Raw genomic sequence first — 18,587 nt, forward strand, 5'->3', positions numbered from 1 at the left:
ATAATATTGGTTCCGAAAAACAAATTAATCTTCAGGGGTAGGGGAAGTTGTTTCCACGGGATGCAATGAGATATAAATTCATAGACATGTTAAAATCAGCATGAATGAAGAATTTTTTGTTTTAGGCACTCTCAGTATAAGATGGTTCCATATTTCGGCTTAGTATTGAGCTCAACGTCTGTTGATGCCCTTCAGATAAAAGTTGCATCATGCACGAGATACTTTCAAAATAAACAACCCCTAGAAAGGCCACGTCAGACAAACACACAAATTGATAAACTACACAAATTGATAACCACACAATGACAAACTACCTAGGTACTGTTAAACTTTTTTTAATTACCTACATTCAGGCGTTTAATTAAAACCATGTGGGTACAAATACATTAAAAAACGTTAGTTCAATATACAACATTTTATTTCATAATTATTTTCTTTATTTCTATCACATACATACTCATGAATATATTCATAGATTACGCTTGTCTATATCATTACTAGATAGACATGTTGCTTCACATTCGCACTTTAAAAAAAAATAGTAAAAAAAAGTAACAACCCAAGTCCTATAATTTATTTATAACTTAAAACTACAACAACAGTTCTTATTCCATGTACTTGAAAAGCAAAAAAGAAATATTTGAGCAAAATATAAATTTTATTCGAAAATCCCAGTCCCGCAATACAAAAATAAATATTAAACAGTCACTCTATTGTTTCTTGGATATTACATCTATTATTAATGGCGCGAAATACGTGATGATGCAATCAGCTCCTGAAAAAGAAACAATACGTTTTTAAAAAAAATGCTTTTGTGATTCAAATTGAAATAAATGTCATACTATCCTGGTTATATTTATATTTTACAGATTGTCCGAAGCCGGAGATTCGGACATGCGATCATTTATCAAGGATGTCCCTACTTGACGCCTTATAGCGGGATAAGTCGATAGAGACACTGTATTAACACATTGATCTTGCTTCGCGTAGTCGGATCAAAATATAAGTACCTACAATGTCTTTCGTTGAGTTGCGCCATTAACTATAGCCAAACCATTTGAACTTACAAATCGGCAATTTGACCAATGAGCGTATACGGCTGGTTATGGTTTTGGTTATCATTATAGTTAAATGGTTGCACCTTCTTAATCCAAATAGCTGATTTTTGTTATCCTTATACTAACCAGCTCGCCGCATGCTAGTCAATGTCTCCATAAGAATAGTCTGGACCTCCGTGCTGTCACCGCTACGGCATATCATTGCGTATTCACCAGACACCTGAGGAATTACAAATTAAATATTTTATTAATGTGTCTGTTTATACAATGAGAGAACTCCTTTCCGCACATGGATAAAAAGTAGCCTATTTTTGGTCTATAGATAAACTATAAGTATTACTGCCAATTTTCATTGATCATAGTATGTATTCATACATCGTGAAAGAGGAATAGACATCGACACATTCATCCATGCATACAAAATTTTGAGTTTATAATAAGTACCAAAATAATAGGACTTAATCAAACTGGTGTGCGGACGCCGACCATAGCTAAAGATAACAAATTGTTTCAACTTTGAATTAGCTTGATAAATTAAAAAATAAAATTATAAATGCGATAAGGAAAAAAACTATTCAATCAATATTATAATGTACGCGCAACTTTTTATTTATCGAACATCTTTATCCAAATCTTTTATTTATTCCTTAATTTCAGGCAACTAACTAGGGCCCATTAAAAATACAATAAACTCTATAAAAAACATGAACTACATTTTACTTGTTGATACAAACATATAAAAGCTTACTTAATATGTCCCCCAGCAGGGAAATCCCTACAGATAAGATAAACGCGTTTTATACTCTACACTCTACATTATATCGTGAATACCTATTGATATTAACATAGACTACGTATCACCTAGAACTTGAGAGAATGTTCTCGAGCTTTCCTTACGTAGGGAATAGAAACGTTCAGGAACTAACAAATCCTCCCTTTCCTGTCTAAAGTTCTTGAGCATTTAGTTCACCGTCAGTTGTCTGCTTATATATCCAGAATGGACCTGCTGAGTCAGTTTCAATCTGGCTTTCGGCCTGGTCACAGTACTTCAACTGCATTGCTAAAGGTCACTGATGATATTCGCCTTGCGATGGAAAACAAGTCTCTCACCTTACTAGTCCTTCTTGACTTTAGCAGTGCATTCAACTCTGTTGATTTTGATATTCTTCTCGGCATTCTAAAATCTCTCAATATTTCCCCTTCCACCCTAAGTTGGTTTGATTCTTATTTAAAAGGCCGTTCACAATATGTCCGCCTCGATAACCTAACCTCTGGCTGGTGCAATCTCACTGCGGGTGTACCTCAAGGTGGCGTTCTCTCTCCTCTCCTGTTTTCTATTTTCATTGACTCTGTCTCAAAGGTCATTTCTTCCCACTTCCATCTCTATGCAGACGACTTGCAGCTTTACAGACATTTTCCTTGTGCTGATGCAGAAGCTGCCATTGCTGCCATGAATCGTGACCTGGATGCGATTGGTGATTGGGCGCAGTCCTTTGGACTGCAAATTAATCCCAGGAAGTCTCAGGCCATGATTATTGGTAGCAGATACATGCGTAGCAGGCTAGATATTGCGTCACTACCACCGCTTAGTTTAAATGGGGTTCAGATCGACTACACTAATACAGCGAAAAACCTAGGTGTTATTCTAGATTCTAACTTATCGTGGTCAGCTCAGGTCAATGAAGTTAGTCGCAAAGTTCACTACACTTTTCATACGCTAAAATGTCTTCAACACTTTTTGCCCTTAAAAACCATAATTTCTCTTGCTCAGACTCTCATCCAACCTATTATAGATTACGCCGATGCCTGTTATCTGGATGCCACAGAGGAGCTTTTAAATAAACTTGAGCGCTTGCAAAATCTTTGTATTCGTTTTGTCTTCAATCTTAAAAAATATGATCATGTTTCACAATTTCGCAAGGATCTCAAGTGGCTCCCTATTCGTCTTCGCAGGAACACTCGCATTTTGTGTCTTCTATTCAATATCCTCTTCAATCCTAAATCTCCTTCGTACCTGCGGGAACGTTTCTCCTTTCTCCGCTCACCTGATGCTTCCTGCAGGACTCATCTCAAATCCCTACTTAAAATCCCTTCCCACTCCACTGATTTCTATTCCTACTCCTTCACCGTGCACGCTGTACGGCTGTGGAATAAGTTGCCGCCTGAGCTGAGGAGCTGCCAGACTGTTGCATTATTTAAACGCAAGTTGAAGGAACACTATCTTTCCTTGTCATCATAGATGCTTATAGTATTTAGTGTATTTATATATTTTTATACATATATATATATATTGATATATATTTTATATTTACATATTTAGGTTAAGTTAGTGATTATTTTATGTTAGTTATAGCTTCTTTTCTTTTTACGCACTCTATCTGCATCTCTTTCTATTCTAACTCTCTCATAACGGGCCAGCTGGAAGAGATTTCTAATGAAATAAGCTGTGCCTTTGTACTATCTTTTCTATTTTTCTTCTTCTCTGTATTCTGTGTGTGTGTACATAAATTGTTAAATAAATAAATAAAATCTTTTTTAGCGTCTTAAAAAAAGGGGTTCTTAGTATGAGCTGCATGTATGTTTGTGCGCGATTATCTCACGTTTGGCTGAACCGATTTTGATGCGGATTTTAGCATAATATTTGTCAGACTTAAAGTATATTTATTGAAGATTTTTTTAAAGTTTTATACACTACCCATTTAAAAAGTACTGTACCTGATATACAAACAGGGGATGATATGGGTACTTGTCTTTGGTCTGCCTCACAATATCCAGGTAAGGTAATCCTGGCTTCACCATCAGGAAATCTGCACCTTCAGCCACGTCTCGTGCCTGAAAATAAAGACAAAAAAATAAATCAATATGTATTAATTCTAACTACTGTACTAGTAGTTTTAACGCGATTTCAGTCGCGTCCCTTGGTAACTGCTACCCGTACGGGGATAAAATATATAGGTATAGCTTATGTTACTCGGGAAGAGTAGGTATAGATTTCCAACAGTGAGATTTTTAAAAAATCAGTTTAGTAGTTTCGGAGTTTTTAGGGTACAAGAAATTAAAAATAAGTTTTCATCTTTATTATATTAGTATAAATTAGGCCAGGGTCCTAATAGTTATGATTATGAAAGCGACTACCGTGGACGATATCTCCGGATTTGGCAGTATTGCGTGTTCGTTGAAATAAGTGTTTACTAAACATATTTCGATGTTTAAATACTCAGTACAGGATTTTTTTACAAAAATAAATTACTCGAGGCTTTACTTACTTAGCACTGCGTAAGTTACTTGAGCTATATTGAGTAACATGTTAATGCCTTTAAGCTTTACTTAGCCCGTTAGTGACTATTTAGCTTTAGGGCTTTAGCTTAAGGGTGTATCTACACGGTGCATGTAGCTGGAGCAAGTTAACATGCGCAAGTTAGAGACAAGACCCGCGCGCACTCAACAAAGCACGCGAGTGGGTAGCCTGCTTTGGATAGCCTACATGCTCGGGTCGCTGGATCCGCACGTTTTTAAAATGCATGTAACCTGCGCATGTGCAAGCTACTTGCACCGTGTAGATGCACCCTTACTTAGGACCTATTTGGGTACCTTGAATACTCTACAAATCTTTTGCTGTCTACAAACTATGATACTCACAGCAGCCCTAGCAGCAAGCCCCGCACTGCCGGGCGGCAGCTGGTAGCACTTCCTGTCACCCTCCATGGGACTGCTCTTCATTGTGTCGCGAAACGGCCCGTACATTGACGACGCAAACTTACACGAGTATGATAATACTGACACCTGGAATATAGAGGGAAAAAAATATTTAGGTTTTTTCTACAACAATAATAGTAATTTTATTTTTAGAATAACTTTTAATTATCTAAAAATTCTTAGGTATATTTAAAAAATTTGAAAAAAATGTCTATTAGTTCATGTTGCAACCCATTTAGGGCACTTCTAAGCTCATTTTAAAATGTCACACTAGTTGCACAATTCCAAATAGTTGGTCTCATGGAGAAGAACTGGCAAGAAACCCCATAAAATTCATTTTGTATAGTTAGACACAAAGGCTGGAATGCATGGACTTTCTTTACATAATTTGTAAATATTTACTTTATGTGTTTGTTGTACAAGTCACTGCAAGTGTTTTAGATAAATCAAAGCTCAAAGGGAAACTCTTGAAAAGGAATGTTTGAGCAACGGTGTACTTCTCAAAGAATACTCACTGTATTTTGCAGTTTACAAGCCACCAAGGCATCTTTAATAGCTTTTATTCTGTTGTCCATCATGTCGGAAGGCGCGACAATTTGTGCACCTGTACAGTGTTAAGTAGCTTTGTCATATTTATTTATTTACCCTCGAACATGTCAATTTGGATTAAATACTTCAATTTACAAAGTGATTATTTTATTTTGTTGAATTGAAATTTTTATGTTCTAATCAGGTCTTATCTACTGATTTTTACAAGGCCAGGTCAAAGACCAAACTATGAAGAATAAACAAAAAATAATCAAAAACCAAAATTATAGTGATGCCTCGCCTTTTTCCAACTATGTAAGAGTTGGTTTCCAGTAAATGGAGCAACTGCCTACAATATTGAAACATATTTTGTAAAAGTAAATTACCAGCTTTGGCATAAGCTAAGGCCACTTCAGCAATCCTCCGGACAGAAGCTGCATGGTCAATGGCTCCAGTAGGTGTAAGAAGACCACAGTGACCGTGAGAAGTGTATGGACATAAGCAGACATCACAGGCTATGAGGAGATTGGGAAATTTAGCCCGAAGTTTAGGAAGAGCCTTTATTACTGGATTCTCTGGGCAATCGGCACTTGATCCTGTAGCATCCTGGTGGAAAATAAAACTGTTTTTATAATTCCATTTTCAAATTTGACATTACCAGCCAGTCATGTTATATTTATTTTTGTAATATAACCAACCTTAGGCAGAGCGCTGACAATTCCAAATATGAGTATGGATTGCAGTCCTTTATTGACCAGTTCTTCAAGTTGTGAAATTAGCTGGTTTATGCCAAATCTGCAGACGTTGGCCATGCTAGCCACTGGCTGAAAAGCGTTGTCATCTTCTCTATTTTGATAAATAAAAAAATATACTTATATTACAAAATAAATATTTTATGGCTTTGTGGCTGCACTGCATTCAGAGAACATTAGGTTAGGGTCATTAAGGAAGATTCTAGCCAAGTTTTATGAAGAATTTCTATAACATGCAAAGTTATCATGATAAATGAAAAATAATTCTGATTGATGGTTGAATGAATCTGGTAACTATTTTATGATCATAACTTGTTTATAGCCAAGTATTTTCTAGTACTTACAATAAGAAGACGGGGTACATAATATTGTGAGGCTCAATACTTGTATTTGGCTCTTGTAATTTCCTCAGAGTGGAGTGAAAGTATCCCCCTTGCAGTACATGTTCGGCACTCAAAAATAATTGATTCATCTCGAATAAGAAAAGTCTAATTCCAAAAAACGTTCAACGGGTAAAAGCGACAAAGTCTCAAGCTGCACTAAATTGAATTTTATCAGTAGTTCAGTAATTAATTAATCTTAAGATATGCTTATTATTTTGAATACACGTATGTCATTGTCGTCAATGGGCCGTGGTAGTGATAACAATTTGTGATCTAACGCCTTATCACATTTTGAGATAGCCATATACAAAACCTCTTAAAAGCAAGCAAGATAACACGAAAATGTATGCTATTTTACACCAAATTGCATTCTATGGAACGAACAACAAAAAAAAAAACAAGAGTGAATGTCAAAGTGACAGTATATGTTTTTTTTTATCAAATAACTGGCAAAGGGAATCGGATAGACAAACAATAACTAAATGATTTATTGTGAACATTAGTTAAGAGAAAACAAAATAATGGAGAAAATATCCATATTATTAGTTTTGCAAGGACCTATTACCAGTACCCTTATTCGCTAACTTTCGGATTTTCAGCTGTCAACTGGCCTCAGTTGTCAACCGAACTTTGATGTCAACTGACAATTCCAAAACATCGGTATTTAGTATCGCATGAAGTGGACATCAGTGGATATCTTTTCACGGTGCTTAACGTAAAAACTATGGTGACTAGCAGGGGTACTCTTGACAACTCTAGTTTTTATCGACTATTATACTGCTAAGGTGGAAATACCTTATTAGCATTACATTACTACGTTTGAGAGAACGCTTTATTTTCAACGTGTTATACATTTAAAAACAATCTGTCTCGGTAAAATTCAGTATTTGCTTTCTATTGTGTGTGAACTTGGTGTCTAAAGTTCCGTGTGGTTGAACAATATTTTAACTGAGAACATTGTGAGTATTGTAGTTATTGTGAATTAAACAACTTAAATTCCTGTTTTGCATGCAAAGCAATAATTGATACACCATTTTATTATTATTTAGGTTTAAAATGCCAGGACGCAGGAAAGTGTCACTGAGGCAAATGGAGCTGCTTCTAGAGTTTGCGCATTCCCATCGCGACATAGCGTTGGGCCGCTTTCCGCCAGGTCCTCAGGGAGTGCGGGACACTCGAGAAGCATGGCGGTCGATTTCGGTGGCACTTAACTGTGTCGGCAGCGGAGCCACTAAAACGCCGGACCAATGGCGCCGAGTACGTTTACTTCTTTATTTAAAAAACAGCACTTTAGCATGTTTGTATGGTGGCACGACTATATCTCATAATATTCACTTGCTTTTAATTTTGGATACTTACTTTGCATCTGTAAAACTTAATAGTAACTCATTGATAACTTTTTTTTATTTTGCTTTTTCTAAGTTTTTGTCACTGAATGAATGTAACATTGTTTGCATGTGTAACTAACCAGTAACTGTTTTTTTTGTCAAGTATTGGATAGAGTTCAAAGCAAAAACAAAAGGAAAAGCTGCAGACATGCGGAGGAGCACATCTGCGACTGGTGGAGGCCCTAACAGGCTGGTCCCTCTTAACTATATAGAGGAAAAGGTGCTGGCTTTGTTAGGCCCTGTTGTGGTTGAGGGATTGCCTGGTGTGCGCTTGCCCATTGATGTTAGTTTAATTTCATATAAATATAATTTAAGTTTTATTGTCATCCGCTTCATTGAAACTACTACTTTATTTGTCAGGATGTTATGTGGTTTCTTTACGCATATTGAAAAGAAAATTATTTCTTCAGATATTGTCACTTGGTGACCCACCAACTTCCCAGCCATCGATGTCTGGAGCTGTGGCTGTACACACCTCACAGCCTCCGGTGCCTCCTAAGCCCTCAACCTCTACTTATGATGAGCAGATAATGGAGGTTGAATGGCTTGACGACAGCCTTCTAGAGGGGACACAGCCTGTGGAGCAGATGCCTGCTGCAGAGGCTGTGGAGCAGATGCCTGCTGCAGAGGCTGTGGAGCAGACGCCTGCTGCAGAGGCTGTGGAGCAGACGCCTGCTGCAGAGGCTGCGGAGCAGACGCCTGCTGCAGAGGCTGTGGAGCAGATGCCTGCTGCAGGGGCTGTGGAGCCCACACTATCCAGTGAGGCTGCTATTAGTAAGTACTTCTTAATTAATAAATAAAAAACAGCTTTTTATTTTATTTTTACTAGGCCTAGCGATAAGCAAGTAGTAATTAGGTAGTAGTAATTGTATTGTAAGGTGTATTATCCTGTAGTTAAATCATTGTAATTATATATATTTTTCTAGGGAATTCTGAGAGAGATGGTCCACAATGTTCAACCCCGAGCCAGCGTCAACGACCACGACGAGCGAATGGTTAATAATTTTATTTCAATAACAAAAATTTTGATAATTTTACTACTACTATACTACTATTATATCGGGTGTGTCGTTCACAATCACATTAAATCATATCGCATATACTTTATGATATTCTATGGCGAATTGTAAAAAAAATAACCTAATCCATTCAGTGGTTTAACCACAGGAGTCATTTTTCGTTTTTATAATTTACAACATCATGTGTAAAGCAGAGATAAATTTAGGAGTATCGTATGTTTTGATCAGTTGACAGCTGTCAGGTTTCAAGGGAGAATTTCAATTGTTTGTAATGATTGTTTTATATGGTGTTCTAAGTTTTGCACATTTTTATTCCATTTACTTTGTTTGAAAAAATCATTTTTTTAGTTTTACGTATTTTTCTTTTTTCTTTGTGTTAATCGACATATATTAACCAGTATATTAACGCATTTCATTTAATGTGATTATGAACGACACACCCGATATATGCATGTAAGCCAAAAAGAAAAATAGTCACAAATATTATTTTTTCAGTTCGCAGAGAGGAGTCAATACCTCGTTGGGCCTATGACCTGGAATTGAGGAGAATAGAGGTGGAGACCCGACTCACAGAAGCAGTGGAGGGGATGCTTGGGGTTTTAAGAGACATTCGGGACGACTACCGCCGGCAAACAAACCGGGAATGATTACCTACTGCGTTGGTCTAGTTGTCGTTCCGAATGTTGCAAACAATGTATCCTCCGCGGCCCCCCCCTCTATCTTTTGGGTCCAATGTTTAAAAACGTCAGCGGTTTTACCCATGCCCATAGGACCCCTTGTAAGTGGATGTCTACACCCTACGTTGTGATTGTTAATTAGTTTTTATATTAAAAAAGATTTTAATTAGAATAATTATTATTAAGTGAAATTTTAAATAATGTTGTACCTTTTATTCTAAGAATAAATAGCGTTTATAAGACTTAACTAGTTTTATTTTAGGTACTTACCCTATTCATTTTACTAGGAGCTACTGCCTATCTTACCTGATCAACTCAGTTAAAACAAAACTCCTTGGTAAGACTGGTTATTGGTAATTCAAACTCAAACTAAAATTATATTTTATTTATTTAAAATAGGCGCATAAAAGTTCACAAGTAGAAAAGCTCTTGCGAAATGTCAAGCTAGTTGCACGGTTCCAAGGAGTGGGTCTCATGGAGAAGAACCGGCAAGAAACTCCATAGACACTCTTTTAAAAAAAATCAATTTTTTACAATAATTTTCATATAGTGCTAGTTATCCCTGAGAAAGTTATACAATGCAAGTGAAGCTAATGTATTGAATGAATAAATTATATAAAACTATTTTAATGCAACTATGTTAAGAGGAAATTAAATTATATAATTCAAATAATGTTACTTGGTAAGCCAAGTTTTGAAATAGGTACCGCATCCTGCGGCTCGTTCAGCTCGCCTTGGTGGGGAAGTGCTGGGAATCTTGCACCTCGCATGCCCGTGGTCGCCGGGGAAGCCACATGTGAAGAAAGAAAAAAAAATGAGTTATTTTAACGACAGTCATCCCAATCAAATAAAATGGTTTTAAGTAAATATTTAAACTTTAGTTCTTACACATAGTGTTGCCGAATGTCCCGATTTTCAGGGTTTTGGGTCTGGGTCTGGGGGCGCCTCGCGATTTGTACCTGAAAAAAATAAAAATATATATAAATTTAGGTAATCGATATAAAACTATACTTGCACTAATAGCGTAGAAAGCATTGATTAAACATTTAAAATTACACTATTTATCTTATATAGTTTTGAAAAATTTAATAAATAATTTTAAAGTATTACTCACTAAATAGATAAATATTCTTAAACCATTAATAATGCCAGGAAGAGTTTATAAATTAGTCCTGGTATTCCATAATCTTTGGACTAGAATATCTCTGGTCCTTGAATTATCTAGATTTGCTGCAGCTCTAATCTGTTGGGAGATTTGGCTCTGTTCCAAATAGTCAGACTCTTCACTCTCAGGCTCCGGCAGAGGAACATTGTGTATGTTTGCTATATTGTGTAGTACAACACATGCATTCACAATTTTAGCCACAGTCACTGGGTCATAGTGAAGAACCCTATGTGCTAATAAACAGCGCCAACGATTCTTTAATACACCTATGCAACGCTCAACGGTATTGCGAACTTTGCAATGCAGTGTGGTGTAATGTTCCTCTGGTGAACCGACAGCAGCCTCTAATATAGGTGTCATCATCCAAGGGCGTTGTGCATATCCAGAATCACCTGAAATTTCAGTAATATAAGTAAAATACCTGTTTTATTTGAAAATACTTGACAAATACAATCCAATATTTATATACCTAATAGCCAACAATGCTCCCCAGATCTTTCCAATCCTTCTAGGTGAGATTTAATGCAGCATTGGTTCCACACAAATGAATCATGTGATGCACCTCCATAGGATGCATCAACATGCAGTATTTGCAAATTCGCATCACAAATCTGCAATAGATAGGTATAACATACTGTACAGTCAGCCATCAGCGCAAGTGCCAAAACCAAACAACTTGACATGGATCTTTTATCATTGATCTTTTTTTGTAAATAATTGTCGTACAAATTCTGGTCTACGCTGCCCTATGCGTCGAATGGTAGATACCTACAATAAAGCATTTATTGATATTGACATTTTTGTATGCTCTAAGTCCAAATTTAAGAATGATGTAATGAAACTGTTATTGGAAGTTGAATTAAATTGAATTTATTTATTTTATACCTACATATTACTCTTTGATTATAATATTATTATCATTATATTGAATTGAATATGTACGATTATGATCTTGATGTTTAATATGACTTGATTTTGTGCTGTATTGTTTTAATGTTAAATTGGATTTTGTATAATTTTATTGTTTATTATTGTGATTATGATGGTGATTTGATTTTGTTTCGTTTTGCAGTACCTATTTTAATTAATTATTTATTTGTAATGTTTTAATACCATTGCTATGTATAGTATTTATTGAATTAATAGCAGCGTTTTACCTGAAATAAAACGCATATTAAATACTTACCTTATTTGAAGCTTACTAGTTTGGAGATAGGCACCTACGTGTTTTCCGCTTTTATCTCCGTCCTTTTCTACCCCATATCTTGCATCTCTCTCGCACACCGACCAGTTTCACTCCCCACCAGGCAGGAGGCGACGAGTGTTCTCGGCGGCCACAGTTCGTCATTGAGTCGAAAACACCAGGCAGAAATTAAAATGTAAGCTTCAAATAAGGTAAGTATTTAATATGCGTTTTATTTCAGGTAAAACGCTGCTATTAAATTCTTGACCGTTATTTGAAGCTTACTAGTTTGAGACGTGTTTGTTATCGCCTGGTGGAAGTGGACGCCAATGTGAGCAAAAGCACAATGAAATTGTGTATGTAAATAGGTACTTAGGTACACGAGTAATCACATGTAAGTATGTGTATTGCGTCCTGGAATACTAATGTAATCAAAGTTAACTGGTACTGGTACTCAGCTACATCCTGTTAGACTGGAAGCCGACCCCAACATAGTTGGGAAATGGGCTCGAAGGATGAGTAATAAAAATTAAAAGAGAGATGCAAGAACAAAAGCAAAAATGATTTCATTTTCTAATAGTAATTAACAAAAACATTGCGATACTTCTTAATAACAATAGTAACAAAAATATAGACATTAATCAGCTGGATTAATTAAATAATCGAGATAACTTGCTACTTCTATTTAGTGGGTATCTTTCCCTTCTGTAAAAATGGGCAAATGTATTGCCTGATCGCCAATTACCCTTTGCTAATATATCGTCCAAAAGTATATTGTCAACACAGATTTTGACGCTACCGCCGAGTGGAAGCTTCCTGGGGTTGTAGTTATTCCTGCCTCTTTTAACAATGTCTTAATCCACCCGCATCATCGTTCGGGTGCCTGCCTTTGGTTGGCCTCTAACGGATATAAATAAATTTAAGGAATTAGCCGATGTCCGTCTATCTTCTAACAAGGCTTTAGTCTTTCTGACCCAATACACTGGACTTAGATTTATATTTTCCTGATTATCCATCAAACAACAACCCGACTGCCTATGACTAGAACTGTCGGTCTTAGAGCCAAAGACTGGCCATAAGATTAAATTATCTTTGTTGTTTTTGAAATGTTCTGGGTCTATTGCAAGCAAGGAAAGATCATGGACTCGCCTTTCCGAAACAAGCTAGCAAAAGAAAGAGCAGCAGTGTGCCTGGAAGTTGCAAATGGATTATTCTCGTCTACGTTTACTGCACTTAAGTAGGTTACCAATTGGTCATTATTCCAGATGGACGGCTTCCCGGGGAACAGGTTTGCTCAGCGCTATTGATTTTAAATTGTGTCCGACTAGAACGTGTGAACCTAGCTCTCCAGTGGTTTCTGCATTGCATAGTGTAGCTATAACTGACTTGTGTAATAAAATAGTATTGTATGTTAGTTTATTTACTATGTGTAAGTCTGCTAAAAATTGGGTAAGTATAGGTCCAAATAGGGATTCAAGGATTCATAGGATCCAATTTCATACTTTTCGCCCCAATTTAACCATCGACTCCAAGCTGATTGATAAGTGTTGCGTGTGGATTGAAGAAGACTTCAGTCGGAGAGACTCCTTGTCCCTCCCCCCCCCCATTTCCCTGACCTTGGCAGGGGGTATCCCCGTTGCTGTGTCTATCGGTTTCTGCTCGAGGTTCATCAGTGTGTAGGGTACTGCTAATGATCGGGACTTCAAATCTGCTCGCCAAAATACCTGGTGCCACCGAAGGAACTACTATGAGATTAACTCCCGTTCCTGAATTGAGATGACTGAGGACCTACGGTATAAGGTAAGGTGGCGGTAATACCCATGCTAGCGGGTAAGTCAAAACTTGAGAAAAAGGTATCGTGGAACCCCGCTTTCGGGTCCTTCAGATCTAGGGGCACGTAGTACACAACTATGTGTCCCTGGGCTCGCTTCGAGGCAAGTAGGTCCACTGCTGATACAAGATGCCACTCCGGTGGAGGTTTGTGTCGGGAGAGATGGTCTGCCTGACTGTTGAATAGGGCTGGTATATGATTCACGACGTGATAGATTTGATACAGCTCAAGATAACTGAATACTCTGTACGTCAAGTTCGGTAGGCTCCTTGATCGGGTGCCACCTTGATTTCTTAGATATGACACCACAGTCCCATTTTTGCATTGAAAAATGGCTGTTGATCTCTTTAGCAACTTGCCGTGATTTTCCAGTTAATACTGCAAGCATCTCTTTCAGATCGCAGTGAAAGCCTTTTTCTCTCTCGTTCCATGAACCCATTACGGGAGTTCCGTTCAGTTGTGCCCCCATCCTACATCGGAGGCGTCCGTGGTTATAAGGTGACAGGGAAGTGGCGAATGAATATCCAAGGTTTGGTGGCAGCTGACCAGCCACCACTTTAGATCTGCTAAGGCATCTGCTGGTAGGTTCAACATTGCTATACTCCATTCACCGAGCCGTGAGCCCACAATGTAACCAAAGAATGACACTTTTTCAAAATGGTGGGTATAACCCGACCGATGACAAAAACGTCACATTTTTATGTAAAATGTTCTTAGTATCGTGGTCTTCAATTAAGTAGGGTTCTATGTATGACAGTCAAGACTTCTAGGTTCATTTTACATGTAAACGATTTACTACATATTTCATTAAAATTAAGAAAATAATTTACGGCCTTTATTATACATATTTGATTTCAAATAAGTTTGAAAAGATTGCATAAGTTCCACAGACATCGTTCTAAATATCATTTCTAATGTTGTCAGTATATTACTTTCGTAGTTATTTTTATAAAATATGATCATTACTTCAATCGTGACTTATAAGAACCCTTTTTATGGTTTGTTCACCGTTTGGCTCACGGTTCCATGAATAGGGTAGGTATAGATTGCTGTTCAACACTGCATTGAGGAAAGTGAGGAGAGCCCGGTAATGCAGTCTGCCGTATGGAACAACGAAAACTTGCGAAGTTTAAAAGTCCTATCAAGCTATGCAGGTCTTCTAAGTTTGTCGTGCTGTTTGTCACGTAGTGCGTTTTGTCATTATCTTGTTGATAATGCTTGCGATTTATTCACTTGCCATCCAAAACGTGGTGCAAATGATCCCAAAGTAGGCAAATATATCTTGGTGAGCCACCAGAAAATCGAGATACACAATTATAAGTAACCCTTGAGTTTTCAAAGTTTGAGCCACCCAAATTGGTCACTGTGGCGAAGGTCTTGGGTGCCGTGCTTAAGCCAAATGGTAGGCACGTAATCTGAAGCAGTCTTCTTCTGTATACTAGTCGAAGAACATGTCTGTGACCTCCGGCTACCGGAAGGTAGAAGTAAGCCTGGGCGAGATCCACTTGCACAGCCATTCGTCTTTCTGAAGAAACTCTAGCACCCGAAAAACATTTATTAAACTGAAGGGTTCCGTAATTATGAACTTGTTGAGAACCTTGAGATTGAGTATTGGACGGTTCTTTCCGTCGCCTTTTGGGCACAAGAAACATATTGGAAAGAAAGCTGGCAGAATTTGCAGCTATCAATAGAACTTTTTGTTTTATCATTTGGGATATGACGACATCCATCTCTTTGGACTCTCTGGTCAAATCTGGCATTATCTATCAAAGGTGGCTCTTGGCCAATGGTATGCGATACCCAGTTATTATTTTTGACAAGAAAGGCGGAGCTCCCATTTCTTTCCATTGGTCTTGATATAATGTTAGGCAACCCGCCTGGAAAGTCATAACTTACGTGCCTTGTTGGACGCATCAAAGTCCGCCTGCGGTCCTGGACGCTTTCTGTTTCCTCTGTTGGACATGGTTCCTATTGTAATTTACTCGTGATATCCCAAGGGAGCTTTTAGAGTTTTGCGTCACACGCCATTCAGCGTGAGTGTGATTACCATTTCCCTTCGAGGGAAGGTTATAATGGCGACTCTTCGAAAGTCGATCCAAAAAGCCACCCTGCGAGGGTAGATTGCAATGATGGTACGACCCGCAACATGCATGATTGGTACCCTGCGAGGGTCCGTGATAATGAGCCGACCCCTGCGGGGGGTGGCTAGTATACTTACTGGTCCCTGCTTTGTAATGATGCTGCGACTCGCAAAATGCAAGATTGGTACCCTGCGCGGGTCCGTGATAATGAAACGACCCCTGTGGGGGGTGGCTAGTATACTTACTGGTCCCCACTTTGTAATGATGCTGCGTCTCGCAACATGCAAGATTGGTACCCTGCGCGGGTCCGTGAAAATGAGCCAACCCCTGTGGGGGGTGGCTAACATACTTACTGGCAGTCCTAGGCGGAGCGTACCAAGTCTTTCAAGGCCGAAAAGCATCACACGCCGAGATAATGAGCCGACCCCTACGGGGGGTGGCTAACAGACTTACTGGCAGTCCGAGGGGAGCGTACCAAGTCTTTCAAGGCCGAAAAGCATCACACGCCGAGATAATGAGCCGACCCCTACGGGGGGTGGCTAACAGACTTACTGGCAGTCCGAGGGGAGCGTACCAAGTCTTTCAAGGCCGAAAACCATCACACGCCGTGATAATGAGCCGACCCCCATGGGAGGTGGCTAACAGACTTACTGGTAGTCCGAGGGGAGCGTACCAAGTCTTTCAAGGCCGAAAAGCTTTCTTGACACCATCAGCCCTCTTCAAGTGCGGTAGTGATCAGTCCGAACTAAGGAGATGCTGGTTGGACCGCACCTCACACCATTCTTTTTTGTCAAACCGTTGAACGCCTTGCAGGATTGAACTAGGGCCACAGGTGCCTTAGGAACTTCGGGCTTGCTTTCTTTTCCATAGTCACGTGCACGGGCTGTGGTAGCTTTATTATTTACCGCATCTGTATTTGCTTTATAAGTCACTCATTCTGAAAACAAATTACTGAAAAAAAAGTACACGGAAGAAACTCGTGACAAAAAAGGGGTAGATGTACAAAATATTAACACTTGATTTCGCAAAATCGAATATCGAACGGTAAAACCGTTAACAAATTGTATAAAATATTATAAACTCACCTGTGTTCTGCGAGAGCACTGAGTTTATTTTTCAACGAAATACTACAGCGGTTGGTTAGACAACCTTCTCGGGCGGAAAACAAGACGCCAATGACGAACTGTGGCCGCCGAGAACACTCGTCGCCTCCTGCCTGGTGGGGAGTGAAACTGGTCGGTGTGCGAGAGAGATGCAAGATATGGGGTAGAAAAGGACGGAGATAAAAGCGGAAAACACGTAGGTGCCTATCTCCAAACTAGTAAGCTTCAAATAACGGTCAAGAATTTAATAATGCTCATTTGGTGGCACTCATTACCTAATATTTTTGTTAAAATGAGGATAATGCAGTGGGCCACAATATTGTTATCACTCACCCTTATTGTTAATTTATTAGTATGTATTGTATATTGTGGTTGTTAATTGTCCCTAAATAAATAAAATAAAAATCTTTTATACATATATGTTAAAAAGTATTGATTGATTATACAGTAAGAAAAAAAATTGTGATAGAACATTAAAAAATGTGTTTAATACTCACCAGCAAAACATTTAATGAATGATAATGTTTTCTATTAAAAAAAGCTTCTTCATGGTCAGTGGGCCTTATTATAGCAACATGGGTTCCATCAATGCACCCAATAACTCCTGGGAATCCAAATTTTTCCATAAACCTGAAAAATACATTATTTCATGTTTATTACATATAAGGTAGAAAACAATTACATATATGATTAAAATAATATATAGCTAACATACACTCTCATGGTGGATTCCCGTTCTTGTTGAGTGGAAGGAAACTTTATGTACTTGAGTAGCACGTCCCGTACATTGAGAGCATCGGTTACCTCATGTAGGCACCTACTAAATGTAGGTTGAGACATGTTGCAAATGAATGAGGAGCTTCGTTGGTATGATCCATTTGCATAAAAGTTTAGGACTGCCAATATCTACACATAACAAAATTTGATGTTAGGTACAAAGTTTATCATCATAATTATTAATATTACTCCATCATCATTTCAGTGTTTAAGAATAACATTATTAATTTACGTAATACTAGCTTCCACTCGCGGCTTTCTACATACTTACCAAATTTCAACCAAATCTGTCCAACCGTTTTTGCGTGATTGAGTAACAAACATACATCCATACTTACATTCTCACAAACTTTCATATTTATAAGTAGGATTGGTATTTATTCAACTTTTTAGGTTATAAATTCATACTTTTAGCTCAATTGCAACAGCAGTGTTTCGTTGAGCACGTTGCAGAAATGGACGTAACTCTGCCAAAACTTGCTGAAACCCTGATTTGTTGACACGGAAATTTGCCATGAATTCCTTCTCCGGTAAATCCAGAGAATTGTTGCAATCCCGCAGTCGACGTTTCTGGATTCTGGACAAACTTCGTTTTCTCTCTTCGTCCGCAAATGCCAGCAAAAATGCACGCGACATTCTGTAACACAAAAAAGATAAAACAAATTAAAATAATACAATTAAAAATAACACTATTAAAAAAGGAACGACTCAGGGTTTATATTTCTATCGTATTCGCAAAATTAGAGAAATCTTATATGTCTGATGCAACAATAGAGTATAGACATCCCAGTGATGATTACCAAAATCGGGCATAAAACACTGCTATTTGTAGTGTATTTAAAAAAATGTCAGTGGCTGTCAATTTGATGTCCACTCATTGCCCGCTGGGCTTACGAAATCGCAATTTAACGTTCATCGATACAGAAACAGCTGTCAAAATGATCTA

General features: G+C 38.0%; 3 protein-coding genes across 7 annotated transcripts; 1 reads left to right on the forward strand and 2 right to left on the reverse strand.

Annotated features, from left to right (window-relative positions):
- Nucleotides 1-400: 400 nt before the first annotated feature.
- Nucleotides 401-6,694, reverse strand: LOC124644279 (delta-aminolevulinic acid dehydratase). The gene is made up of 8 exons (XM_047183551.1): nucleotides 6,379-6,694; nucleotides 5,981-6,128; nucleotides 5,669-5,888; nucleotides 5,270-5,358; nucleotides 4,698-4,841; nucleotides 3,774-3,890; nucleotides 1,185-1,278; nucleotides 401-775 (listed from the first exon to the last, which is right to left on the reverse strand). The coding sequence occupies exons 1-8, from the start codon at nucleotides 6,504-6,506 to the stop codon at nucleotides 711-713; spliced, it is 1,005 nt and encodes a 334-aa protein (XP_047039507.1). The 5' UTR covers nucleotides 6,507-6,694; the 3' UTR covers nucleotides 401-710.
- A 281-nt stretch (nucleotides 6,695-6,975) lies between these two features.
- LOC124637972 lies at nucleotides 6,976-9,743 on the forward strand. Of its 5 annotated transcripts, XM_047174734.1 has the most exons (6): nucleotides 6,976-7,376; nucleotides 7,467-7,674; nucleotides 7,909-8,088; nucleotides 8,216-8,579; nucleotides 8,732-8,800; nucleotides 9,320-9,743. In XM_047174734.1, the coding sequence occupies exons 2-6, from the start codon at nucleotides 7,474-7,476 to the stop codon at nucleotides 9,469-9,471; spliced, it is 966 nt and encodes a 321-aa protein (XP_047030690.1). In that variant the 5' UTR covers nucleotides 6,976-7,376; nucleotides 7,467-7,473; the 3' UTR covers nucleotides 9,472-9,743. The 5 variants fall into 5 exon arrangements, with proteins under 5 accessions (XP_047030690.1, XP_047030684.1, XP_047030698.1 ...); XM_047174728.1 differs by having other exon boundaries at nucleotides 6,976-7,674; XM_047174742.1 differs by having other exon boundaries at nucleotides 6,976-7,674; nucleotides 7,909-8,025.
- A 128-nt stretch (nucleotides 9,744-9,871) lies between these two features.
- LOC124637963 (putative nuclease HARBI1) lies at nucleotides 9,872-18,386 on the reverse strand. Its single transcript, XM_047174715.1, has 6 exons — nucleotides 18,050-18,386; nucleotides 17,580-17,770; nucleotides 17,362-17,494; nucleotides 11,136-11,277; nucleotides 10,616-11,058; nucleotides 9,872-10,460 (listed from the first exon to the last, which is right to left on the reverse strand). Exons 1-5 carry the CDS (start codon nucleotides 18,275-18,277, stop codon nucleotides 10,661-10,663), a joined length of 1,092 nt encoding a protein of 363 aa, XP_047030671.1. The 5' UTR covers nucleotides 18,278-18,386; the 3' UTR covers nucleotides 9,872-10,460; nucleotides 10,616-10,660.
- Nucleotides 18,387-18,587: the final 201 nt, after the last annotated feature.

Source organism: Helicoverpa zea, chromosome 2, assembly GCF_022581195.2.
Source record: "Helicoverpa zea isolate HzStark_Cry1AcR chromosome 2, ilHelZeax1.1, whole genome shotgun sequence".
NCBI lineage: Eukaryota > Metazoa > Arthropoda > Insecta > Lepidoptera > Noctuidae > Helicoverpa > Helicoverpa zea.